The sequence below is a fragment of the Perognathus longimembris genome, chromosome 24, assembly GCF_023159225.1.
Source record: "Perognathus longimembris pacificus isolate PPM17 chromosome 24, ASM2315922v1, whole genome shotgun sequence".
NCBI lineage: Eukaryota > Metazoa > Chordata > Mammalia > Rodentia > Heteromyidae > Perognathus > Perognathus longimembris.
Genome location: NC_063184.1, coordinates 10,689,594 through 10,716,726, shown reverse-complemented (window position 1 = coordinate 10,716,726; position 27,133 = coordinate 10,689,594). Strand labels below are relative to the sequence as shown.

The following is a 27,133-nucleotide window of genomic DNA, read 5'->3' as shown; positions in this document are numbered from 1 at the left end:
GAACAAAAGGAAATGAAACAGTTACTTTGGAAATATTTTAAAAATAAGAATCCCTTTGAACTACGGCAGAGTTTTTGTGTCTGCTTGCTGTCAGGTAACGTATTTTAAAATTTGATTTGACATGTGAAGTACTCTATCAGTTTAGTAGTAATCATTAAATGACAAAAAATGACTGACATTGCTAATGGAAGCAATGTTTTTCATTTGATTAAAGATTTTGACTTTCTGGATGTTATACTATTGTGCCCTCTATTAACAAAGCCAATGTTACTGTCTTCAGTTGAATGAACACTAAGAAATGTAACTTTAAATAACATGATCTAGAGGAATCACATAGCATTCTGATATTAGATGTGCTTATAAAGATTTAGTAGCAGCATTTTACATTTTTAAAGACAATGTCTGTGGGTTTGCTTTTGGAGGTGACACATTTTTATTTTGTTTCTATGTTCCTAGTTCTCTTATGTAGGTAGGGTTTGATGCTTATGCCTGGAGCCAGGCTTTTACAATGATTTTGCTACCCCTGCCTCCCATATGGCTTGTGTTACAGTTATACAGCATCACACCAGGCTTTTTAAAGAAAATATTTTTGCCATCTTAAAGTAGTTGTCAAAGAAGTTGCCATTCAATAAAGCATTTTATGAAAATGGTACATCTTGTTCAATGTCACTCCTGTCAACATTCTCATTTTTAGGATTGTATATTGATTGTTTTTGGCATTTTAAAAGGCAGTTCATGTATAACAGTGCATCTTGCTCCATGCTCTCCCTTCAACATCTTCACTCCCTTTTCAATTCATCCCTTCCCCTATTTTTCTCAACTCTGTGAATTCTTGACTGCATTTTTTCCCTTCCTTCCCCCTCCATTCATCTACCCCTTTCCCCTGCCACCTCCTTCTTGCTAGCACCCATTTCCTAGTACCTACTTTATTGGAGTTTAGAGAATCTCATCAATGTTTGCATGGGCTGGCCTCAAACTGCTGTCTTCTTAACTCCACCTCCCATGTTCCATGTAACTAGGATTATAGACTTGGTCCTAATGATATACATTTTAAAGCACTTGTTACATACCAAGTAAATCATACTACATGTTGGAAATCTTGGCCTTGTAATCTCTGTTGTTCAGCAAATTGAAAAACTTTAGAGAATGTGCCAAGGAATTATTTCAATATTCAAATATCCAGTAGAATTTATGGTAAGGTTTCATCTGTGAAATACAAACATTCAATTCCTATAACATTTTTTCAGGGTATCCATTTGCAAAAAGTAATTTTAGTTTTGGTCATTACAATGATTTATGACATATGATCATAAAGAAGCTAATATGAATTATTATAATAAAATTTTATGTGATGGCATGATAATCCAAGATACACTTAACAGCTCTAGCTGTTAACAATATAAATGCAAAGTAGTATTATTTATGCAGTGGTAACAATAGATGCAAACCTAACACTGAATATCATATACCGTGTCTTCAGCTTGCTTAGAAAAAAAAGCATTTTAAAATCTTATCACTTGCAAGAGGGAATTTACTTTCTTATTGAAAGTAATCCATTGTGTTTTGTAGTTTAACTTGGTTCTTGAAAAGCTAGTGTATCTATCCATTTCTATCTATCTACCTACCTACCTACCTACCTACCTACCTACCTACCTACTTACCTATCAATCATCTATCCAGTATACCCAATGGGACTGGATGCTGCCCCTTATCTTTTTTCTCAGGGAAGGCACCCTACCACTTGAGTCCCAGCTCCACTTCTTGGTTTTTGGTGGTAAATTAAAAATGAGTTTCATGGACTTTTGTATTGGAGCTGCCTTCAAATTATGATTCTCAGCCTCCTGAGTATCTAGGATTACAGGCGTGGGCCACTGGTGCCTGGTTTTGGAAAACTGCTTTGAGTCACATCTACAGATGTCTTAGGACTACAAAAAATGCATATTTAATCACAGTAAGTTATGCTTTTCATAATGATCAATTCTGTGATGTATTTTAAAATGCTTTTTAGACTTTCAGGAAAGTGCTTTATTTGAAATGGACAGTAGAATAAAATATATTTTGGTTTGGAGTTTATATTAAAGGCAGTTATGCTTAGTGGCAGTAAGGAAAAAATCATCTTGCACTTAAATAAATAATAAAATACCTTTTATTAATCTGTGAGTAGGAAACTCAGATAGGGAGGGTGAGCTCCAGGATACCTTTCCCTTTCTCTTGCCCTGTGGCTCATACATAACCATGGGATCTTGTTCTTTCTTTGTCATGTTCTGAGTTCTAGAGCTCGCTTTCTCTGCCATTGCAGTAAATTCTGTATTCCAGTCTAGATTTCTTTGTAGACCTCAGATTGGAGCCACACTTCCTTTCAGTTCACAGTGAAAAGATGAGGACAGGTTTGTCCCAGTTTCCCCAAACAGAATTTCACTGCCTGCAACAACTTCATTCTCTTGAGCAAACTTGAACTCATCATTGGGTTCAAGAGAAGGTTACATGCTCATTGGCTCAAGTCACGTGATGACCTGTCGGGACCTAAAAGACCCAGGAGAGAAGATCAAGCTACATTAATTACCAGAAGAGTGCGGAATCCTGTGTTTATTTAGTCACTCTCCCCAACTATACCCACAGAGTACACAAAGCAGTCTATATTTTGGTGACTACAATGAGTGCTCTTAGATTTTCACATCCTTTGCAGCTGTGCAATCACAATGTAGTTAGGGAAATCATTTGAATCACCCTGACTTTAAAGCTTGGTGATAATAACCACTGGGATGATTTCCAACTTCATCTCTCATAAGAGTCATTGAAAGGAAGAAATGGATGAGCAGAACCAGAATGGGACTTAGGACCTAGGTTTGTGGTCACCAGCCAGTCCTAGGTGCTATCTCCTTTCATAGAGGCTATGAAGGAATGCTTCCTTGAAAAACAGACAAGCACAAAATGTTGACACCAGCCTTCCTGCAAGACAGAAGACTTCTTCAGAAAAGGGAATTTTCACTTTCCTGAACTGCACTCCTTGAGTGATGCATAGCTTTCTCACTTTCTCTGCAGGTTCTGGGGGCTTGAACCCAGGGCCTGGGCATTGTCCCTGAGCAGTGTGCTTGGGGTTAGCACTCTACCACTTAAGCCGCAGTTACATTTTGGGTTTTTGGTGGAAAATTGGAGGTAAGATTCTCAGACTTTCCCATCCAAGTCCTTGGTTCTCTGGGAACATTTTACCTATATTTGCTCTTAGCAATTATAGAAATGTCTTGAGCTATAGATGTTTCTACATGTGTATCCTGTGATTCTCTCTGTGTGTCCTTTAAAAAAAAAACATCCTGTGAATTCTGTTAGGCATTCTTCTGTTGAAGGTGTGAACAATGTCATAGCCATATTGGTTAATTTTAGACTGCTAAGTCGGGTGCCGAGTTAAAATTTTTAAGAAAACAAATCTGGTACCATAAGAAAGATCCTACAGATTGAATATTAAGTCTGTATTAAATAAAAGTCATTTTACATAATCATTTCAAGTCCTCCAAGTGATGCATTTTCATTTGTGTAAGGGAAGAATAAAGCTGTAGGTGCTAACAAAATTCAGAATAATGTTCCTTAAAATATTCATAGTAATAATCATAGTTTAAGAGCTTTGGTCCTTGTCTAAAACATTCACTCTGGGCCATTCGTTGCTTTGCATGCTCATATTATTAGTTTCTGCATCATTTCTTTGAAATGACGTGCAAATGATGTCATTTACTTGCTTCAAAGATGCTTCAAAGTTTTAATATGTCTACATATGATAGATAAGTCACTGCTACATCATGTTTACAAATGTGTCCAAAGAATTCAGTCATTAAAAGAATTTCTCATCAATGTCTAAAACCTGATGATGAACTTAGAGTTATATTACTACTGTAAATGGAATAAAAATTCACCAATATTATTAGTTCTTAAATTGTCTAAAAATTTCTGGATTTTCATAAATCATATATTTGAGGATTATTATCCATGACTATGAAAGCATTTTAAAATTTCTAATCACTAAGTGTAAATACTAACTTACTTTTTTGTGTGTGAGTGTGCTACTTGGTCCTAGGGCTTGAACTCAAGGCCCGTTCACTGTTAGTGAGTTGTCTGCAAAAAGCTAATGCTCTACCACTTGAGACACAGCTCTACTTCTGGCTTTTCTTGTGGTTATTTGGAGATAAGTCTCATGAACTTTCCTGCCTGGGCTGGCCTCTAACCGTGATTCTCAGATCTCAGCCTCCTCAGTGGCTAAGATTACAGGTATGAGCCACCGGTTCTTGGGTCTAAATTACATTTTAAACTACCAAAACCACTCTAATATTTCTAAATCTCATTTAGAATTTGTAGAAGCTTTCTTTTCACTCTTTTGGAATATAGCCTGTCCATTTTCTGTTTCTCCTTTCCATTCCTGGTTATGTAATCTCTTGAAATTGCCAGTGTCCTTGTGTGAAACACCTATTTCAAGGCTAATGATTTTTAAGGCTTTTAAGGTACAATCCAGACTTCTTAGCTAGGCTGATGGAGACTGGTCCCTGGTGTCTCAGCCTTCTCTCCCCAAGGCCTTGAATTATTTGGTTTCTGTGTCTCTTCCATGGTGAGATGAGATTTCTTTTGTGTGAAATACCTCTTCTGACTTTATGACTGATTTTGGTGTTTTCATGACTCAGTTCACGGAGAGTCACTCCCAGCGGCACCCTGCAATATGGTTTCCTCATGCCGCTGTGTTCTCTGTTCTTCTTGGTGCTTTCCTCATGTCCAATGTATAGCTAAGCAAGAATGAATCATATGTGTTCACTAAAGTGTAATTCAGTACTGAACTAACATGTGTGTCTCAGCTCTGTATCGTTGGGTCTCATAAAAAGAGGTTTTGTGTTTGGTCTTCCAGTCACTGAGTCCAAACACAACTCCTAATGGTAAAAAGTCACCAAACACATGGTTATTAAATGACTAACATAGAATAAAATTGCTAATGAGTAACTAATACATTTCTGTAGACAGAGGTTATGTTAAAATTATGAGCCAAGAAACAGTGGGAATCCTAGCTACTCAGGAGGCAGAGATCTCAGGATCAAAGCCCAAAGCTAGCCTAAGCAAACAAATCTGCAAGACTCTTCTCTCCAATTAACCAGCCAAGGGACAGAAATGGAGGTGTGGCTAAGTGATAGAGGACCATTCATATGGGAAAAAGTTCAGCAAGAAAACAAGACCCAGATGGCCTCATTCAAGCCTTGGCAACAATAAATGAATGAATGAGTGAATGAATGAATGATGATGACACTGGTCAAGATGCTTTGCACTCATATACTGACATGTTGAATTGAAAACCTTTACAACTTCTTAATGATCATGTATACGTAAGTGTGTATATGTATATACATAATTTTCAAGTATATATTTATATATGTATATATCTGTGTATTTATGTGTGTATATATATTATAAAATGAATGGTCAGTCATAGAGTCATGCACTAATTATTCTAGAATTACTAAAGAAACCGCTAATACTGTAGTTGGACCAACTCAAATATCAACCCACGCTTTAGGAATCTTTGAGTTTTATATCAATAGAGACTACATGTGCTTTCATGCCTCTGTGAAATCAGACTCTTTTAGAAATACATAGATATACAAAATACTGAAAAGCCCCTGTGTATATTCACAGAGACCAATAACACTGTGTGGTTAAACTATTTATATGTGAAGATAAGTGATTTCCTATAAAATTTACACTGGTGTTAACACACTGCTCTGCTCTGTCCTAATTACTTAACGGGGTATTTCAAGTTCTCTGGTGAGCTATTTCTTGTTAAACAGCAGTAAGAAATGGAAGGATAATTTCTAGGCCTTTGGGTATATAGTAAATCTTTATTGCCTTATTTGATGTGGTTTGCAACAGTAAAGAGCTCTTTATATCTCTTAACCAAGTTGGTGTCTTGGCTTGAGTTCAGCTTTTCTATACACAAATGTAAATATGCCATGTTGACTAGCCACCAGCATCCATTCCGGTCTCCAAACACCCCCAAAGCAAAGCATTTGTTGTTACCAGAGTGAACTTGCTAAAATGCTAACGGAACCTTGGAATTCCCTGCTCCACACTGTTCACTTGTTCTACATCACCTGTAATAAACTTTTTTTTTTTTTTTTTTTTTGGCCAGTCCTGCGCCTTGGACTCAGGGCCTGAGCACTGTCCCTGGCTTCTTTTTGCTCAAGGTTAGCACTCTGCCACTTGAGCCACAGTGCCACTTCTGGCCATTTTCTAAATGTGTGGTGCTGGGGAATCGAACCCAGGGCATCATGTATATGAGGCAAGCACTCTTGCCACTAGGCATATTCCCAGCCCTGTAATAAACTTCTAATGCACTTCCTCAGTCTTTGCACTCAGAGACTCCTGTGAATTAGGGGAAAGGTGGTAGGTAGCTGCCATGCAGGTGTTACTGTCTATGGGAAATTCTTCACACAGATGGAAGCCTACTGACCTAACTCCATCGCATGAACTGGCATCCTAGTTGTAGATTAGAAAGTATAAACTGACCTAACTCCATCGCATGAACTGGCATCCTAGTTGTAGATTAGAACGTATAAGATAGGCCAATTTACCAAAGTGTTGGATTCTCAACTGCCTTCAGTGGAATGAGGATGATGATGATGGTGATGATGATGATGATGGTGATGATGATGATGATGATGATGATGATGATGATGATACTAATGTTGCAGCACCACTGTAAGCATTAGGAATAGAATTATGTCATTTATTACCCAAGGTGACACCCTATTAATCATGACACTAGGATACATGTCTGGGCAAACTGGAGCACGAGATCTCTACAATTTGAGGACACTTTGTCATACCATTTCTCATAGTGGGTAATACATAGCAAAAGTTCAATCTTTTAAATTTTATTTATCTTTTTGTTTATTTAGACAATATTGGGATTTGTACTCATAGCCTCTAGTTTGCAGGCAGGTGCTCTACCACTTGGGCCACTTCAGCCATTTTTGTGTTATTTTCTGTGTGTGTGTGTGTGAGTGCACGTGCATGCCTGTCACACATGTTAATCCTGAGGCTTGAACTCAGGGCCTGGACACTGTCTCTTAGGTTTTTTTACTCAAAGCTACCCCTTTTCCACTTGAGCCACACCTCCACTTCTAGCTTTTTGCTGGTGATTTGGAGGTAAGAATCTCAGATTTCTCAGCCTGGCTGACTTTGTATCTTGATCTCAACCTCCTGGGTTACAAATATGAGCCATCGGCGCCCAGTGTGTGTGAGTTATTTTCAAGATTAGTATCTCACTTTATGCCCAGGCAAGCCAGGACTTCGACACTCCCATTTGTGTTTCCAGGGTGGCAGGCAGACACGGCTGCCCTCAGTCATTGGTTGGGATGGAATTTCTATCATTTTCTTGTCCCTGTTGGCCTTGAACTGTGATCCCTTTTTCTCTGCCTCCCAAGTAACTAGGATTATAGGCTTGAGTTACCACACTGGTGCAGTCTTTTAGTATTGTTCTTTGTATTTTGTTCTCTCCACTGTCGGAGGCCCTGACACACGAGTTGTATTACAGGCACACAAATGACACTCATGGTCTACTCTAACCTGGACATTTCCCTATTGCTATCCTTTCCCATTTTTATACTATCTGTTGTCAGCCTTGACATTTTCCTGTTGACATCACTTTCTCTTTTTTCACTATCACCTTGAATACTTGCAGGTCTCAGGGCAGAAGTGCAGAAGAGGCCCATTTATGAGGACTTTTCAAAAATTAGAAGCTGTTAAGTAAATGTAATGAATATATCTTTAGAACAATACAACAGGTCCACGTTAAGACTTCTCAGAATCCCTGTAGTTAAGGGTTGCTGATCCTGGGACCCTAGACCACAGCCATTCCATCTTCTCTTGGGTTTTCCAGTTCCATTCACAGAAAAGGAGTGGACACTCAGTGTGCCCCTGTTCAGGTTCTGTCCCTCTCCATCTCCCACCTTCCCTAGGAAACAACTCATAGAATGTGTACTTGATGCTTGTTGCTGTTCTCACAAATTATTACAGATTCCATTACATTAATTATCAACACATATTCCTCATGTCACACTTTTGGGAATTACTCTTATAAAGGTAAAAATCAAGGTGCTGATATTCCTATTTTCTTCTGGAGGCTTCAGCTTGTAGAACTGCGCTCTCCAGATCAAATCCCTCCTTCCATTGCGAAGGCCAGCTGTGTGGGACTTTCTCTCCTCTTCCACTACCTCCCTTTTCTAATTCAGAGTCATCTCCTCATCCTACAGTCTTCAACTTGCAGCTACAAAGTTCCTTTTTCTATGAAAAGTATGGATTATGGGCTCCAGAGATAAGAATGTAAGGGCCACTATTCATTGGCTAAAATACCAGTAGGAGACAGGGGAGATGGCTGAGCAAGGCCTGGGAAGAGTTAGATCAGTATTCCAGAAACAAGGTTCCTGAGGTATGTTCTGGAAGTCAGGGAGTGTGAGGTCCCGATGGCCGTGTCTCGCCGATCCTCCAGATTCCTTGATGAGCCACAGAATTTCTACTGCTTAAGACCCAATGCTAGAGTGTTTCTAGGTAAAGCCTTGAGGGTGGTAATCTTCCTTCCCTGCCCATCTGCTCACCACTCCTTGTCTCCCTTTCTTTGTCCCTATCTGCAAAGCTCTATTGGAGGAGAAATGTTAGCAAATCGTATGCTGTTAAAAGTGTTGGTTGTTGTTTTTTATGTCTCCCTGTATCCCTGCCTTCTACTTGTCATGTAAGATCCCCATTCCACACCCACTCGGTGTTTTCACCCATCTTCCCTGGCTTTTCCTTCCTTTGAGTCTCTAATTCCATCCTTCCGCCACCTCCTCAGCATTCTTAAAATACACAGGATTTCACCTGCTTCTTGTGCTCTACCAAGTGTGCGAGGCAGCAAGCAAGATGTCCCGAATCCTCCAGCTTTGATAATCTTCTCCTCTTACAAAATGTCCTGTTCGGTTTTAGCTTTTTCTTTTACCATTGAAAGTCTGCACATTTTATGTTTTTTTTTTTTTTACAAATAACTAGAATAAATTAATTGGACAGTGGGCTTTTATTATTTTTCCATATATGCTGAGCAAATTCTCCTCCTCTTTTTCTCTCTACTAGCCTTGCTCCAATCCCCTCTGATTTTCATTGACAATAAAATTTGAATTCCTTTACATATTCTAGTTGTGATAGTTATATTTTATACACATATGCAATTTACATATTCCTGGATCTTGGCCATTTTGAATGATGTTTTATACTTTATACATACTTTATATACAGAATTTATTTTTCTATAAAGTTGTGATTAACTGTTTTCTTCCCATTAAAAAAATAATCTTTGAATGCTTATCTGTTCTTTCAGCTTGTTCTCACTAATGTATAGGATGCTTAACTGACTCATCTGTCTTTAATACTATAAAATGTTTTTAGGAATTGCTAGGCTTTGAGAGATTAAGAATTAAAATTTCTTTATTTAATACATTTGTTACTTTTTGATTTTTCCCTGAATAAGGTTTGGATATTTCTAGTATCCTCATCAAAAAGAAGCCTACCAATTTAAACTTAGTTTCAAATTAGCATCATGGCCTAGCAGTGAAACTTTTCTGAATGTGTTAATGCTTGGCATCACAATTGTGTTTCATGAAGATACCTGAATTTATCTTCAGCACTATGCCCAGAAATGGCTCAGTTATCAGTGTCAGATTTTAATAAATTATCAAGGAGATGAATGTCAGAATGGATCACGGAATTTCAGAAGGGCTTTAAAAGAAATGACTTTGATTTTTAACCAAGTTTATGTCCCCCAAACTGCTCTGGTGGGAGCAGTAATTTATTCCACTAAGACAATTAACTAAATTGAGTATATTCAAGACATGACTGTCCATTAAATCAGTTTATGAGCTCATATTGTCTATATATTATTGATGTTATATATGTATTATTTTGGGGAAAATATGATCTATAATAAATATATTGTAATATTATACATAGTTTTGAGTGGAGTACTAGGATTTGAACTCAGAGCCTTGTGCTTGCTAGGTAGGGTGCTCTACTACTTGAGCCATGTTCTAGTCCTTTTGTGCTTTAGCTGTTTTTTAGTTAGGGTCTGTGTTTTTTCCTGAGACTGTCTTTAGTCTCCCTGATCTATGCAACTAGCATTTCAGATATGAAGCACTGCACCTGGTTTATTTGTTGAGATGACGATCTTGCTAGTTTATTCTGCAGGCTTTGAACTACAATCCTCCTGTTCTTAGTCTCCCCAGTAGCTAAGATTACAGACATGTGCCACCATGCCCAGTCTGAATTATACAGATGTTAAGATACTAAGTATCTTTAGTTTACCAGTGGCAGGTGATGAGAAATGAGAATCAAGTCAGGGAATGAAGGAAATATTTCTCCTCTATCCCTTTCTATCCCAATGAGAACATTGCATGAAGAGTAGTCCTGCTCTCTTGTATGCCCTTCCTGTGGTCGTACCTTCACTATCTCTATTATATCTTATCTAAGTACATTGGAAACCATGTACACAGGTATTAGAACTAGGAAACTGTAAGGGAATACCAAAATTGAGAGACACAGGGTAGAAAAGACAAACGATTACAAAAGCAATACTTGCAAAACTGTTTCGTGTAAATCTACTGAACAACTCATGGGGGGAAAGGGAAAGGGGGAGAGGGAGGGGGGATGAGGGAGGAGGTAAAAAACAGTACAAGAAATGTATCCAATGCCTAACATATGAAACTGTAACCGCTCTGTATATCAGTTTGACAATACAGTGGTAGACATAGGTATGCCTTGCTTAGTGTGCAAGTACACTCACTGTTCAGCTTCACCATTTTCAAGATTTGCACCCTAATGTTCTCCTTTTCCTTGCATGGAATTCTTCCCTGGTTTCAACTCCATAAGTGATTATATATGTCCTCTTTCTTGTTCTTTGTCCTTAGAATGGCTTTACCCCTTTATACATGGCTGCCCAGGAGAATCACATTGATGTGGTCAAATACTTGCTGGAAAATGGAGCCAACCAGAGCACTGCTACAGAGGTAAGATGCTCAGCCTCAGCACTCCAGAGTGCTTTGCTCTTCAGGTTTATATTCTTTATGCCAGTTGTAATGAGTGTGTCTGAGATATGCTATGAATGTTCATGTTCCTATTATTATCTATAACAGTGGCAATAAATACTTCAGGTGTGTGCACACCTTTATTTTAGATAGCATTTCAAAAAAGGAAATACAATCTTCCTGTGTAGCCCAGGTTAGCCTTGAACATGTGATACTTTTGTCTCAGCTTCCCACATTAGGATCATAAGCCAGTACCACTACTCTAGCTTTGTCTAGGTAAATATTGATATCCAATAGGACTTGTTTTGTAGACAATTAAATTTGTAGGCAAACAAAACATGATCTTCCTTTTGTGTGGCATTAGGAGAAGTCATTAAAATCTATTATTACACCCATTTTCAGTCCTTTGAAGAGAAAGATTTTATGTAGCTGATCATAATCTCTTTCTGACAGCTTATTGTCATTAAATAGTGATTTCTCAAGAAGTCACCTTTAACAGGCCCACATTTCCTTCCTGCTCATAGTGGAAAACACAGTTGATCTCTATGAAATGAGTTCTCATTCTACATCTACACCCAGACCTTATACTCCTGCATGAGCCCACTGTGGATTTTATGACCTGAGGCCTTTATGTCCCCTGAGACAGAACACTGCTAAATCTACCCATTAGCTGCTTGTGAACATCTTGAGGCAAGTTGGATAACAAAGAGACTGTATCTCTGAGAACCATACCCACATCAGGAAATCTACATGGTTTCTTTTTTGACCTTGGAGTCATTTTTGAGGTGAAACCTTTGTACCAGAATTCTTTATCAAACCAAAATAGACTTCCTGTCTCTTGTGTATGGTTGAAATAAACTCAGCTGTGTGATGTCCTCAGCTGATTCATAGCTCCTTCTGTCTAGACCCTCTGGTCCCTTCCAGAAATGTCCATCAGCTCCACTTTTGGATTTTTCTGAGTACTGTAGTTTATTGGAGGTAAGAGTCTCCCAGACTTTCCTGTACGGGCCGGCTTCAAACTGCAATCCTCAGATCTCAGCATCCCGAGAAGCTAGGATTACAGGCTTGAGCCACCAGTAAGTGGCTAGGATCCAGATTTTTGTAATGTATGTAAATTAAAGAAAACAATGAGATTAAACAACTCTGCTGTATGACAAGTGACCTGTTATAATCTGTTTTATCTTTGTAGTGATAGGCAATCCTTCAACATACTGCACTTTTGTTTAAGAACATTTTTTGCATGAGTAGGGCTTTTGAACTCAGTGCCTCTCATGGGCCTGGCTGGTGCTGTAGAGCTGAGCTTCCTCCAGCCCAGCCTTCCACTGGTTGTTTAGAGAATGCACTCTACCTGGCTGCCCAGGCCCACACCTGAGCTGCACTTCAGCTACTTTAGGCTTGTAAGTGTTGCTGCGATGACAGGCATGTGCCACAACATTTCACTTCCCCATGAAGAGACTGTGTCTTGCTGACTTTCCTGCCCAGCATGACCACAGATGCTGGAGTCTCCGACAGAGACCATCGATGGGCTAAGAAAGGGTCTCAAAAACTTGACCTCAAACCACAGTCCTCCAGTCCTTGACCTCCTTAATAGCTAGGATGACAGTGATTAATCGCCAGCATGTGGTTTGCTGGTCAGTCTTAATTCTTTCAATGCAGATGTCATTTCTTGGAGCGGAACCCCGAGAATACAGAAGTTAGTGGAAGGTGATGTTTTCTGTCTTGTTTTCTTTCACCAGGATGGCTTTACCCCTCTGGCAGTGGCCCTTCAACAAGGACATAACCAGGCAGTGGCCATCCTCTTGGAGAATGACACCAAAGGGAAAGTGCGGCTGCCTGCTCTGCACATCGCAGCCAGGAAAGACGACACCAAGTCTGCAGCTCTCCTGCTTCAAAACGACCACAATGCAGACGTACAGTCCAAGGTAAAATCCCGATGCCCAGGCAGCCAGACTCCTCCTGGGGGCCAGCGCGGGACAGGCAAGTGACAAGGCAAAGTCACTTTGGGTCATGAAAAGAGAGGAATTGCTTTCAGAGGTATTTCAGAAAGAAGGGGGTCGTTGATTGGAGTAGACTCTAAATGCTAGATGAGTTTTCTTTAAAAGATACAGCTTGGCTACTGAGATCTGCTGCTTTATTCTATAACTAGTAGGCAAAGCATGTGAAAGATGGCAAGTGTGTTGCGGAGACCTGAGGATATCTTTCCCCCATGGATTGCATTTTGGCCTTGTTTGATGAAGATAATCTGATTGCAAGGAGCAGGTTGTTTCTTGTCTTAACTTTGTGTAACTTCTCCCCTCTTTTTCTCGCACAACACTGCTTCAGATGATGGTGAATAGAACAACCGAGGTACAGTACTGTGCATATGCCAACATTTACCTTACTTTTAAATTTATGTTTTTTACCCTCATTACAGTAAATGCCCACTAATACATACTAATGATGACAGTTCTGTTCATGGGAAATTATTTAGAAAAAAAAACTTCTGTAATTTAGGAAACATTGACAACTCAAATGTATTCAACACAATGTCTAGTTGAAGCATTATTAAATCTGCGAAACTACTAAAATAGTTTCTGAGTCTGACATAAAACAAAGCTATCCTTTAACATGTATTTCAATCAATGGACTTTATTCTTAATTTTTTTGCAAAAACAAGATAAAATCATGTGTTACTAATGAGGGTTCTCAGATTAGACCTCAAGGAAGTAAAAATTCAAAGTCTGTTCCTAGGTTTGTGTTTTCTAATCTTTTATCTAACTGAAGATACTCTTTTCTTTTGCCTTTATATTTTCTCTTTACCACATTGTTTATAATCAATAATGTATTGAGCATTTCAAGAGCAAAGCAGTTGCTTTTTCTTGTAAGTCTTAAAATACTTGCCATTAAATCATTTTCTGCATAACCACAATAGGTCACATCAATCAACTAGAACATTAAGTTCAGAAGCATCTCAACAATGGTGTGTGTGTGTGTGTGTGTGTTCTATTCTTGCCCATTGCTACAGAGAATCAGCAGCACAATCAATAGTGAAAATATAAATATCAGTACACATGTTAAGGCACAGGCACTTGCTTGTCTGTGTAGGTTAACTTTTACATCTCTGGGTATTTTAGTTACTTTATTATATTTAAGTAGTTGTACAAAAGAGTTGCCATTTAACAAAGCAGTTCATGAATTCAGTGCATCTTGAATGCACTGTATGCTATATACAGAATGCTGTATACTTTAGACTAACATTTTATTTAATCATTAGGTTGGAATTTGGGGAGATTGTAGATCTTTGAACATTCATACTTAGGATTTACTGGTAATTATTTATCTATCAATCAATCAATCAATCAATCAATCTATCTATCTATCTATCTAAATTTTGTCAGTTGTGAGGCTTAAATTTGGGGCTTGGGCACTGTCCCTAAGCTGTTTTGCTTAAGGCTAGTGCCCTACCACTTGAGCCACAAATCCACTTTTTGTTTTTGAGTTAATTGGAGATAAGAGTATCATACGGACCTTTCTGCTAGGGCTGGATTTGAACCTCTCCTTGCATCTCAGCCTCCTGAGTAGTTAATTACAGGTGTGAGCTACTGGAGTGTGGCCATTATTATCTTCATTATTACACTTTATTTATTGAAATAGAGATACCTTTAAATTATTTGTATGACAACTTTTGTTCTGTATCTGTTCATGGAGTCTATGCTAAAAACAGAAAAATCGTCCCAACTCAGCTTCCTGGTGAACTAATTCATGACTAGCACCACACAAATTGATATAAACTTCTGATTTTAATATGCTTAAGGCTTTTGTTGTTGTTGTTTTTGGTGCTATTTTATGACTCTTCGTGAGACAGTTTGAAAGGAATGTAGCCTTTAAATATTCGTGATTTAAAGTAGCTGTTTGGATAGATTTGTACTGGCTAGTAAATATTTCTTTGATTAATATAAAATAACAAAGAAGAGAAAGCCTTCCATCTCCAATTACAATGAAGGTTTAAATCAGGTTCCCCAACCCATGCTTGTCGGGCAAGAGCCCTCAGCCAGGGGCTGTATGGGCTTCTGGTTGAGCAAAGTTCACAGCCTGCGTTGCTGTTCTAGCTAACAGTAAGTTAGTTTATTTTTACAAAGAAGAAAACTAATATTACACTTGAATAATCTGGAAGTGACTCAACAGCAATCAAAATATTTCCCTGAAATTAAAGTGTAGCCTGAGTAATAGACATTCATTTCAGGATAGGTCTGAATGACAAGAACTATCAAGATAAAAAATAAAAACCTTCTGTTGATTATAGTGTAAATCTTCCACGCACTGACATCTTATAAAATAATCATCAGGTTATAGATTTAGTCTTCCTCTTTTTGACAGAAATATTTGGCATCATTTGGGCAGAAAGTACAAATATCTCCGTCACAGTTGTTGGGTTTGGATTAATAGTTACTATTTCTACTTGATGTCTTGATGCTTTACAGCCAGAAATTATTTGCAGCTAATATGTTAATAGCACAGGAAAAGTTCTAAGTGATTATTTAGGGAGTTTTAAAAATAAAAAAAAACAGTCAAGTCAACAGAAGAGTAATAGTGGTGACTTACAAAATATTTCTTTAAAACACTGTGGTACACGTAAAAGTTCACAGCAAATTTAAAAAGTGAGAAAATAATCGGAAGAATGCAGGATTCAATAGCCAATAACTCTCTGTATTTCCCTGTATTCATTTTTGACAACATGAAGTTTCTACAGTGAGGGAAATTATCAGCTCTTTGGGCACTTTAATAAGAGAAGAGTTAATATATGTCTATATGAAAATAGCAAAAATTTCTAATTAAAAATTTTTCAGAAAAAGTATTTAAAAACAAAGAGTAAACAATATACTTGATAGATAGATGCATAGGTAGGTAAATACAGATATCAAGTATGTTGTTTACTCTGTTTTTAAATACTTTTCTTGGTCAAGCTCCAGTGCCTCATATCTGTAATGCTATCTACTCAAGAGGCTGAGATCTGAGGACTGTGGTTCAAAGCAAGCCCAGGAAAGTCTGTGAGATTCTTATTTCCAGTAAACTACTCCGAAAAAGCTAAAAGTGGTAGTCATTAGCCTTGAGCACAGGAGGCTAGGGACAGCACTTAGGCCCTGAATTCAAGCCCCAGGACCAGCCAAAAACAAAACAGTTTGAGTAATTAGCTGTGTCAACACATAGACTTAACTGTACATATTATGCAGAAATTTCCGTCCTGTTTCACACTGCCAACCAAAGCTATTTTTAAAAAAAGATTAAAAGAATACTGTGTTCTGACTCTGAAAAAAAATTATTTACACTTACTTTAATCCTATGGCTGAATCCTTTTGGTGTTTAATCATATTCTGTTCTTCTCTGGTATGCTAAACCAATTCACGAAATATAGATTTGTATAAACAAGTCACAAAGATAGATACAGTTGTGGTATTAATAGTCATATTGCCAGTAAAGGTAGGATGCATATTTCTTTATAGAACTATTTACAGCCTTATAATACAAAAATGTCAAGAGCCTTACTGAAGTGTTTACAGTTGAAATTGTGCTGTGGGCAGGGTCCCCTGTGGTTCCGGGCATGAGTCCTGCGTGCAGGAGCATGTATGTACCTGAGGAAGACGCCCTATTCACTGTCACTTCTTCCTTTCCCCATAGAGTGGTTTTACCCCTCTGCACATTGCCGCACACTATGGAAATGTCAACGTGGCCACTCTTCTTCTCAATCGAGGAGCTGCTGTGGACTTCACAGCCAGGGTAGGCCGGAAAATAGTTTCTTGTCTTCGACAGCCAAGAATGGGTATTATAAGAAAGTAAAAATAAATACGGAAGCCTTTTTTAAAGCTTTTCTTTTGATTTTTGTCCCCCTTTCCATGGATTATTTCTAATGACTCTAGATTTTGCTTTTTTTTTTCTTTATGGCATAGGATGTTGCATAAGACTGTACAGTGTTTTACAAGTCATTTTCAATACTGAAGTAACAATGTTTTCACACGGGTTTGAACAGATTTTAAGATCATGCCACAAATCATAAACTGTCAGCTTCAAGTCAATAAATAATGAAACTGCTGGGTACAGGTGGCTCACACCTGTAATCCTAGCTCCCCAGGAGGCTGAGATCTGATGCTCAATTGTTGGGGTCCAGCTTTATGGACTTGACGGGGGACTTGATGCCCCTCTCCCAGCGCTAGGGGAATGCGGAAGCAGGCTACGGTCCTCTGGGTCTGGAACCAGAAGAACTGGCTTTGCACCCAGCCCCCAACTCTCTCGCCAGCCCAGGCGCCTCCCAGTCTTGCCCTGGCTCGGCGCTTTCGAGTGACGTTAGCTCAAGGGGGTCATGTGACAGCTCTCAGCCTATTGGTGTCCTGGCCAATCGCCTTCTCTCGCTATCAATTCCCTTTACACCTGCCTTAATAAATCAGATTGCTCTGGAAGCTTTCTCCGAGACTCGCATATCGCCTGGCTTTATTTACCAGTAAGGAGGCGGGCACGCGTTCTCGTTAGGCCACGTGCGCGTGAGGTCGGCCCTGACCTCTCCGTCCCATCCTGGCTATCTGCCGGCCGGGTGTCCAGGAGAGAGGACGAGAAAAGGGGGTGGCGAGAAACCTAGCTGAGCTTTGATCCCCACGCCGGGAGAGGCGACACGAGCCCGACACTCAATGTTTATAATAATAAATATATTATAATCAGTGTATGTTATAGTTATTTACCATAATGTAGTTACATTCTGTATGGTTATATTGTCTTAGCAATAATTCTCTCTGGTTTGTGGACTCAGGGTTCCTTAAGATTTAAAGACATTAAAATGGTAAGAACCATGAATCAAAGTAATGGGTAGACCACAATTTCCTTATGCCATTTAATATGAGAAGCTTTGCCATCATTGCTGGCCATGCCCAATTTTCTCTCTTTGGTCTTTTCATGGTGTAGAATGGAATCACACCGCTGCATGTGGCTTCTAAACGGGGAAACACAAATATGGTGAAGCTGCTACTGGACCGAGGTGGTCAGATTGATGCCAAAACTAGGGTAAGTGTCTGTCCTTTCAACTTCCTGCCACTTTTATGTATTTGTGCCCACTTACAGCACCTTACAACACTAGTGAGTAAACAACAGCTGTGTACTTTGAAGGAAATTGCTTTCCTGGATTTCATTCAAATCTCATACATCATTTAAAGGTTTCATATCATAAAGTGAAATTAATATTTGCTCTTCATTGTACAGAGAAGCAGAATACTAGTCTCTTACTGAGATTAGTTTTAAGTTATTTGTTTCTATTGTTTTCTGGAAATAGAGATTAATGGTTGGACTTTCACATTTCTCTTTTGGGTCATTAGAAGTGTTATCAACCTAAATTTATTGTTTTATTGGTATATATTAGGCTTTGAGAATGTGACTTTTGCACAAAATATTTTAATATATGTTTTTTAAATCTACTTTTTCTACCTAACAGTTCCTGAGTGGTAGTATTATATTGATTTGCTCTTGTGCTTATATGGAAAGAGAGCATGTGTTTGGCATACTATGCTTTCACTTGTCTCAGTAGAAGTAATATCTTTCATTTCAAACTTAATTACAATATCATCCTGTTTTTATAAGTACTCCCACTAAATGAGATAACAGGATAAGCATTAGAGTATACTTGTCAATAATGCCAATTCTGGCTAGGAGCTAGTGGTTCTCATCTGTAATCCTGTCTACTCAGGAGTCTGAGATCTAGGAAATCGCTATTAGAAGCCACTCTAGGAAGAAAAGTCTTTAAGACTTATTCTCAACATAATTAGCAAAAGCCACACCGAAGGTATGGTCTAGGCACTAGAGCACTACCCTTAGCAAGCACAATGCCCCGAGACCAAACTCTGCACCAGAAAATAAAGTGTTGATCTTGAAAACAAGCCACCTGATTTCTAGTTATGGCAATGTACAGCTACTGACACAGTGTCATCAAATGCAGAATTGGGGAGAGATGTGTTCAAAACTGAGCCCTCCTTAGCGTAAATAAGCTGGTAGTAAATATAGTATCAGTATTGAGATTTTTTTCTTTGAATGAGTTAAAATATTTTCTTATCCCTAAGTAGAAGGGTTTTAAAATCATTGGTAGGTGCTTTCCAATCTAGTTACAGCTACAATAGCTATATCCCATTTATCAAATGCAAAATTTAATAGGAAATGAAATAGAAATCAAGGACAGTGGTCTGGAATTGGCAGGCATATGCTGGAACTATATAGTATGTACTTTCTAACATCCAGGAATATAGGCTTATGTTTTCTTTGTGGATTGAAAATATATTTAAAAGTAGATTAAAATGTTTATTTTTGTGGCTATCATTTTAGAGTTGCAATCGAATTTCTATATATAGATTTTTAAAAAGAACCATTATTTTCCCTTGTGTTGGAGTTTTCAGTTTCTCATAGGGATCATGGTAATCCTAAATATGTTGAAATTAGTGTATCTGGACAAGTACTTTCCCTGACCCTCTCATTGTTTTTTGCATTTAGAAGGTTTTCTATTTGTTTAGTATATTTAAAAAAAATTAGTTGTGCAAGGAGATTTCCTTAAATTATTTCCATATGTACTCATGATGTACCTTGCCATCTCTCTCCCTCATTCTCCTCCCCTCTTTTCCCAATCCACTTTCTACTGGCTTCATTTTTCACTTTTCATACAAGTTCACACAGTTTTTCAAACATCCATCTTCCTTACCCTTTCCTTGGTCCCTACCCCCTCTCTTACTGATACCCTCCCCCAATAATTACTATTATGAAATTAACCTTATTCGTGGTTTCTTTCCACTCTCAGCACCATTTTGTCAGTTATTTAGACTTCAAATCCTGTTGGCTTTTTCTGTATTAAGCAGGTTCCAGTGTGAAAGCTGAAGGCATTTTACCAGATCCCGATTACTGATATCTTTAAAAAAATCCCTTTTTTCCATTTTTGTGTTTATCTATACATTTTATAGCTAGTCAAAAGGAAATTATTAATTCAAGCTTACTAAGGATGTTTTTCTGTTTTGTTTGTAAACTTATTTATTATTTAAATGTGGAGATATTCTACTTGATAATTATGTATAAGATATTGAAATACATATTTCAGTACAAGCAATAAAAGCATATCAAAAACAATAAAAGACAATGAACTAAAACAGCACATCTGAAGAAGCAATCGCCCTTGTTACTTCTGATTAGATGTCATAATTAGCGCAGTAACAATAATAGCTACCAGTCGACATATATGATATTCTAAATACCCTGCTAAGTGTTTTACAAATATCATCTTACTTCATCTTCCTAACAACTCATGAAGTATTCATTATTTTCCTGTTGAGAAAACATGGAAGTCATTATTTGAGAAATGAGGCTACCAAGAGGGGAGAATGCATTTAACGGTAGTATGTAATATGACCAAAGAGAAAACCAGTTATTAGCTACTAGCATTTTTATGATAATAGAGACATCAGGAGCCTAACACCAATAGCTCACACCTGTAATCTGAGCTACTCAGGAGGCTGAGGTTGGAGGTTCACAGCCAGCCTAGGCAGAAGAAAAGTCTAGGAGGTTCCATCTCCAAGATAACCAGCAAACAAACAAACAAACAAAAATAAACAGGAGGTGTTATGCAAGTGGTAGAATGCTAGCTGAGCAAATAAGCTGAGAAAGTGCGAGGTCCTGGCTTCAGAAAAAAGGACATCAAGAAGAATGCTGTAAGCAGACTGGAGGAAAGAAGAAGAGCTGTTATATACAGTGCATGTGAATAGGGCATGCTGATTGGTTGGAATCTCTGTCTTTGCCATCCAAGTTGAATGAGCGCTTGGACCTCTAGAATAGAAACCTCAGGATGTTGTACTACAAAGAATACTATAACTTGGAGGAATTGTTTTTGTTAAGAAGGTAGCATAACCTGGAAATATGGTCTTGAAAGTAAAGACAGAAAAAGATGAGTCATTAGAGTTTTGGATAAATCAGAAGCTTTGAAATTGTCTTAATTGCTCATTGTGCTACTTTTTTTCTTCTGTGATTGCTACCCACACCTCCTCCACCTCTCTCAATCATGGGATCTTCATATTTTTCCTTAAGCTTCACATCCTCAGGTTATATATTCAGAATTTCTTTTCTATTATTTTAGATTTTGTTCATTATTTCTCCTTGATTTCTTTCCTTTTCTCGGGGGTGGGGGTGCCATATTGGGGCTTGAACTCAGGGCCTTACACTCTTCACTCAAGGCTGATGGTCTACCACTTGAGCTACACTTCCCCTTCTAGATTTTTGCTGATCAATTGAAGAGTCTTGGAGATTTTTCTTCTAACTGGGCTGCCCTTGAATCACAATCCTCCAGCATCAGCCTCATGAGTAGTTAGGATTACAAGACTGAGCCACCAATGATTGTCCTTATAATGGTTTTATTCCCTATTTTACCTTGTATTTGCTAACTATTCTGCTTTGGGGTCATTCTATGTTAAAGGGAAATAAAATAAGACAGATGTGGGTGATTGCTCTGGAATCAGAGGCTACATCCTAAAAGTCTTAATACCAGAAAACTTTGTAAATAATGTTAATGTGTTGCTGTTACCCACTTTACTGGACACAGACTTAATTCCACTTAGTAATAATAAATTGCATCTTTGAGAAATAATTTTGTGACCTTTAAACACTGAAAAATATGGTGAAAATATTTTAAAGAAATAGGTGAATGCTCCAACCCTCTTTTTTTCTTAAAACAAGCCTTGGTGTGTTTTGTAGGGAAATTTATGTAAGTTGTGGCAGTTCAAGAGAGGACAAGTTAGAAAATGAATTTTTAAATAAAAGTTATGCTAGGATAGCAAAACGAAAATAGTATAACTTAATATAAACCCTGATTATGATTCCAAACAAGGAGGGCTTTAAATTTCAACAAAGGCAGTATTCTCCCCTTTCCAACTTCTTGAATGTGAACAGACATCAATTTCTTTCCCATAACCCTCTGCAAATGGGACTCCCTTTCTGACTCCTATCTCTATTTTTGTCTATTCCCACTTCCCTCAGTCAAGATATCTCTCTCTCTTGTTTCCCCTTTACCTCTCTCATTTTCTGTCTCAAGGATAGTTGTCATTTCATTATACTTCTATAGGGTCACTAGAAGCAAGTTCCTTTTCTGGAGTGGCAGTGGATGCAATCTTGTTTCTGTTTTGTTTTATTTTAAAAAATTATATTATAAAGGTGATGCCAGAGGGGTTACAGTTACCTAAGTCAGGCAATGAGTATGTTTCGTTTTGAACAGTGTCACCCTCCCTCATTCTCTCCCACTTTTCCCTCTCCTGCTCCTCTCTTCCTAACTTGTATGGTTCATTTCCAATATAGTGTCTAGTGAGTATCACTGATGAATTGATTCACCCTTTGTCCCATCATTTCTGTGCTTCTTCTTTCCCATCCACAAACAAGATAAACCTATATATTAAGCAAAGGGCACAGAAATTCAAAACAGCTATGGAAGGGAATAAACCAAAGAAAAAAGGAAAGGAGAAGAAGAGGAGAAGGAGAAAGAACTGAAAAGAGTTTAATAAAAAAATGTCTTTTATTTCTTGGCATCCATTTCAACAAGCATCATTTTATATGATCTTATTCACATAGCTACTGTGCCCTTGTGATCCTCTTAATCATGTCCAGGTGTAATGATTTGTCTTTTACTACCCATTGGATTTACTTGTAGATTTATAGATACTCTAATTATTACAAATGAGGGAAACCATTTAACCTATGTTTCTTTGGCCTATGTTTCTATGTTACTTCACTTAGTATTAATTTTTTCCAAGACTTTCCATTTCCTTAAAATTGGGCAATGCCATTCTTTTGATGGAAGCTAGAAATAAAATACACCGACAAAAGTGAACTTGGGCCCATTCTTTCTTTGTTTCCGCAGGATGGGTTGACGCCCCTTCACTGTGCTGCGCGAAGTGGGCATGACCAGGTGGTGGAGCTCTTGCTGGAGCGAGGAGCACCCTTGCTGGCCAGGACCAAGGTGAGAGGACGGGACCCAAAGGGCCCTGGAACCTGAGTTTTGATAATCTCTTCTCGATATGAAAGCATCAGCCAAAGATGTTCTAGTTGTGTGTGTATGTGTATGTGTGTATGCGTGCGTGTGTGTGAGTGTGTAGAATATGAAACATATCAAACTATTAAAATGAACAGATGCATGTCTTGTGATTAAGGAATCTACTCCAGGTTTGCTATGTTTTTACGTGCTCATTTCTGCTGATAAAAACGGGAACTGCATTTTATATATAAGAAAAATGAATACTTTATGTAAACAATAATGTCTCTTACATCCACTAAGTACCTACACGTTAATAAAGTTTTGAAACTATTTTGATAGCAGGAATCTCCAAGGTCTCTTACAGTTAATGAGAATCAATTTCATGATTATGTGAAATAAATATAAAATACACATGCAATTAGCAGTCAAAGATGACTGTTGCACCTTATTCAGTCTTTATTTCTTAAGCAATATTGATAGAAAAAACTGCTTAACAGTGCTGCTGGCTGATTGTATCTGGGGTTAGTAGATATGAAAATAAGTTAAATTGGCCACCTTCAATACACCATTAAGTATGATATTGTTTCTAATGATATTTGTTGCCTCATTTCATTTATATGCACAAACATGAGAAAACATTTTTTTCATATGAATAAAAACCATATGGTGAGTTACTGGACATTTTTGTTATAAAACAGTTTTAAAACTTTATTACCTGGCATGTTGATAATAATTACAACAGTGGTATAACTCTTGTTTCCATATCAAGGAGTTCATTTCACTTGGCATCATCTTATGGGATCATATTGGGGTATTCTGATCTTCTACTATGGCTAGCCTAATCATGTACTAGCTATTCCCTATGAAGGACACCATAGGGTTTATGTTTCTTTGGGTCTAGGTCACTTCACTTATTATGATTTTTTTTCTAAGTCCTTCCATTTCCTTACGAATGGGGTAGCATCATTCCTTCTGATGGAGGCATAGAATTCCATTGTATATATGTACCACATTTTCCTGATCCACTCATCTACTGAGGTGCATCTAGGTTGGTTCCATGTTTTAGCAATGACGAGTTGTACTGCGATGAACATAGTTGTGCTGGTGGCTTTAGTGTGGTCTTGCTTGTAGTCTTTTGGGTAGATGCCCAAAAGCAGGGCTGCTGGGTTGTAGGGGAGCTCTATGTTTAGCCTCCTTAGGAATCTCCACATGGCCTTCCAGATTCCCTTCCTGTGGTTGTACCTCCGCTACCACTATATCTCATCTGAATACCCAGGATACTCTATATGGGTAATTAGAACTGGGGAAGGGAAAGGGCATATCAAAATTGAGAGACAAAAGACAAAAAGACAAAGCATGCCAAAAGCAATACTTACAAACCCATTTGGTATAAATCAACTGCACAACTCCTGGAGGAGAGGGAAAGGGGGAGCGGAGGAGGTGGGGGAAAATGAGCCAAGTTGAATAAGAAATGTATTCATTGCCTTACATATGAATCTGTAACCCCTCTGTACCACACTCTGACAATAAAGAAAATATTTTAATTAAAAAAAGTCATATTTGGGGACTGGGGATATGGCCTACTGGCAAGAGTGCTTGCCTTGCATACATGAAGCCCTGGGTTCAATTCCCCAGCACCACATATACAGAAAATGGCCAGAAGTGGTGCTGTGGCTCAAGTGGCAGAGAGCTAGCCTTGAGCAAAAAGAAGCCAGAGACAGTGCTCAGGCCCTGAGTCCAAGCCCCAGGACTGGCAAAAAAATAAAAAAATAAAATAAAACAAATAAAATAAAATAAGTCATATTTGGAAATGATTTCAGGGAACATGAATGTGGTTTTAATATTAATTGAGATAAGCCTAAGATAATCATGAGTGTTATAGCTAAAAGATATTACATGCTCATAACTGTGAGTTGAGCAATAAATGAGACCTGTAAATATACAATGTCCTACTTCAAGACCTGTGATCACAATACATCATGTTGGCTCTATTGCTTAGAACTTTGGCATTCATGTTGAAAAAAAATCAGAAGATGTTTTTTTGCATTAATTTCCAAATTGTTGATTTGTATGTACTTTTATTACAACTCAATTTGCCTCAGGAAACTACAGCTCTATATTTTAGTCTACAAAGACATAGTTGTTTTATAACAATAAACATATCTTTCTTCAAAAAAAACCTCTTCATTACCATGTAGTTTCCCATTACCTAATCTTTCTGTGAACTATGAAAAGTATCATGAAACACAAACTGGATGTTAAAAACAATTTAGTAATCTACATTTAAATGCAAGTTAGTACTCTGTATAACACCTGGGTCCTTACATATGACAAAAATTTAGATGATGTACATTTATTGTGTCTTCTCCCCATATCATAGCTACGTCTTATGCCCAAACAAGATTACTATCAGCTGACCTTGTAGCTGAAGCAAACTGATATAAGCATATTTTTTCCAATTTATATTATTTTTGAATTGTCTAATGACTTGAGATCATTTGGAACAACCTGGCCTGTACATGTAAGCTATCCCTAGAATGAACTCTGTCTTTAAAGATGTGCCTCACTGGTCCTGGACAGATGAAAACTCAAGTCAGAAATATACAAAGAGAAATTTATGACCTGCATTATTTCTGATTTTATATCTGTACTGTGAATGTTACAGAGATCTGATTTTTAGCCAGGTATGGGTGGCCCACATTTCTAAGCTTAGCAATACATGGGAAGTTGGGATCGGGAAAATCATACTTTCCAATCAGAGCACTCAGAAAAGTTCTAAAGACTTTATCTCAATGGAAGAAGCTAGGTGTGTTGGTGTGTGCCGCTATGGTGGGAAGCAAAATAAAGAACGACTGTGCCCAGTGCAGGGACACACCTAAGCAGGAAGCAAGCCTTGTTCCAGAAATAACCAGTGCATAAAGGGCTGGAGATTTGACTCAACAGTAGTGTACCTGCTAAGTAAGCATGAACTTCAGTTCAAACCCCAGTACCACCATGTATATGTCTGTATGCATGCATGCATGCATATATATATGTTTTAAAAATGAAACATTTTGATAGATAATTATGGAAAGTTTTGGTGAACAGATAATAATTTAACTGGTAATAAAATTTCAGATCAATCATGCTAAGAAAAAAAGTAAATTAAGGATAAGCATATGCTATTCATGACTAATATGCTTCTAGAGTTGGTCTGCAGTTGCCATATCACATGAATGAAGACCATGGACCCTTATCATTTCTCTCTCTCTCTCTCTCTCTCTCTCTATATATATATATATATATATATGTTATATGTGTGTATATATGCTTGTGAATATCCTGAAAATCAATTATTATTCAGATGTGTGGATCCAGTATGATTTTTGATGGTTGCATGATTATATCATTATTTGTATCATGATTGGCTATCATGTATGAAGAAAACACAATGTGCCAGGTCATTGTTCTACTCATTGAGGGACAGTCAAGAAGAATAATACACCAGTAAATTTTTTAAAGGCTTATAACTACATGGATAAGACACAAGTGGAGATCATTATGTAAAGTAGAGCTATGTGCAGAGTAAGGAACATGGAGAAGAGGAGCTAGTCAGGCTGGAGTTAGGGATATCAGTGCTCAGAAGTGAAATAGCTCCCTGATGCTAGTCTGGTGTCCTTCTCTCCAGAACCACTCTTTCTTTTTCTCCTTGAAGAAAAAGGTTTTCCCCCTCATTTTTTCTCCTTGAAACAACTTTCCCCCATTGCTTAAAAATTCTAGCTCTGCGCACTTAATTTTTACCACATCCGTTTCCAATTCCCATTGAATTTAATGATTTTGAGAACATCAGCAGATGACTCTTTTGGTCCAGCTTCTTAGTGTCATAATTGTCAGTTCTCCATAATTTCTAATTCTACCTTCCTGCTCACCAATCTCCCCCTCTGTGTTTTAGCTTGCTCCTTATACCATCTCAGTACCAGAGATTTTATTTTTATTCTGCTGGGGTTTTCAGTTTTCGTTTTCATAGAGCAGTAGAAGCTATTTTCTAGAAGAACTTCTGAATAGTTTTCTTAGAATA

At 37.9% G+C, this 27,133-nt stretch overlaps 1 protein-coding gene across 26 annotated transcripts in view; it reads left to right on the top strand.

Moving 5' to 3' along the window:
* Ank2 (ankyrin 2) overlaps nt 1-27,133 on the top strand; it is a 457,187-nt gene that overhangs the window by 310,561 nt on the left and 119,493 nt on the right. For all 26 annotated transcript variants that reach the window (XM_048333410.1, XM_048333424.1, XM_048333422.1 and 23 more), the window contains 5 exons: nt 10,956-11,054; nt 12,809-12,994; nt 16,728-16,826; nt 18,000-18,098; nt 22,963-23,061. In XM_048333410.1, coding sequence (XP_048189367.1) covers nt 10,956-11,054; nt 12,809-12,994; nt 16,728-16,826; nt 18,000-18,098; nt 22,963-23,061 — 582 coding nt within the window. The remainder of the gene's footprint in view (nt 1-10,955; nt 11,055-12,808; nt 12,995-16,727; nt 16,827-17,999; nt 18,099-22,962; nt 23,062-27,133) is intronic.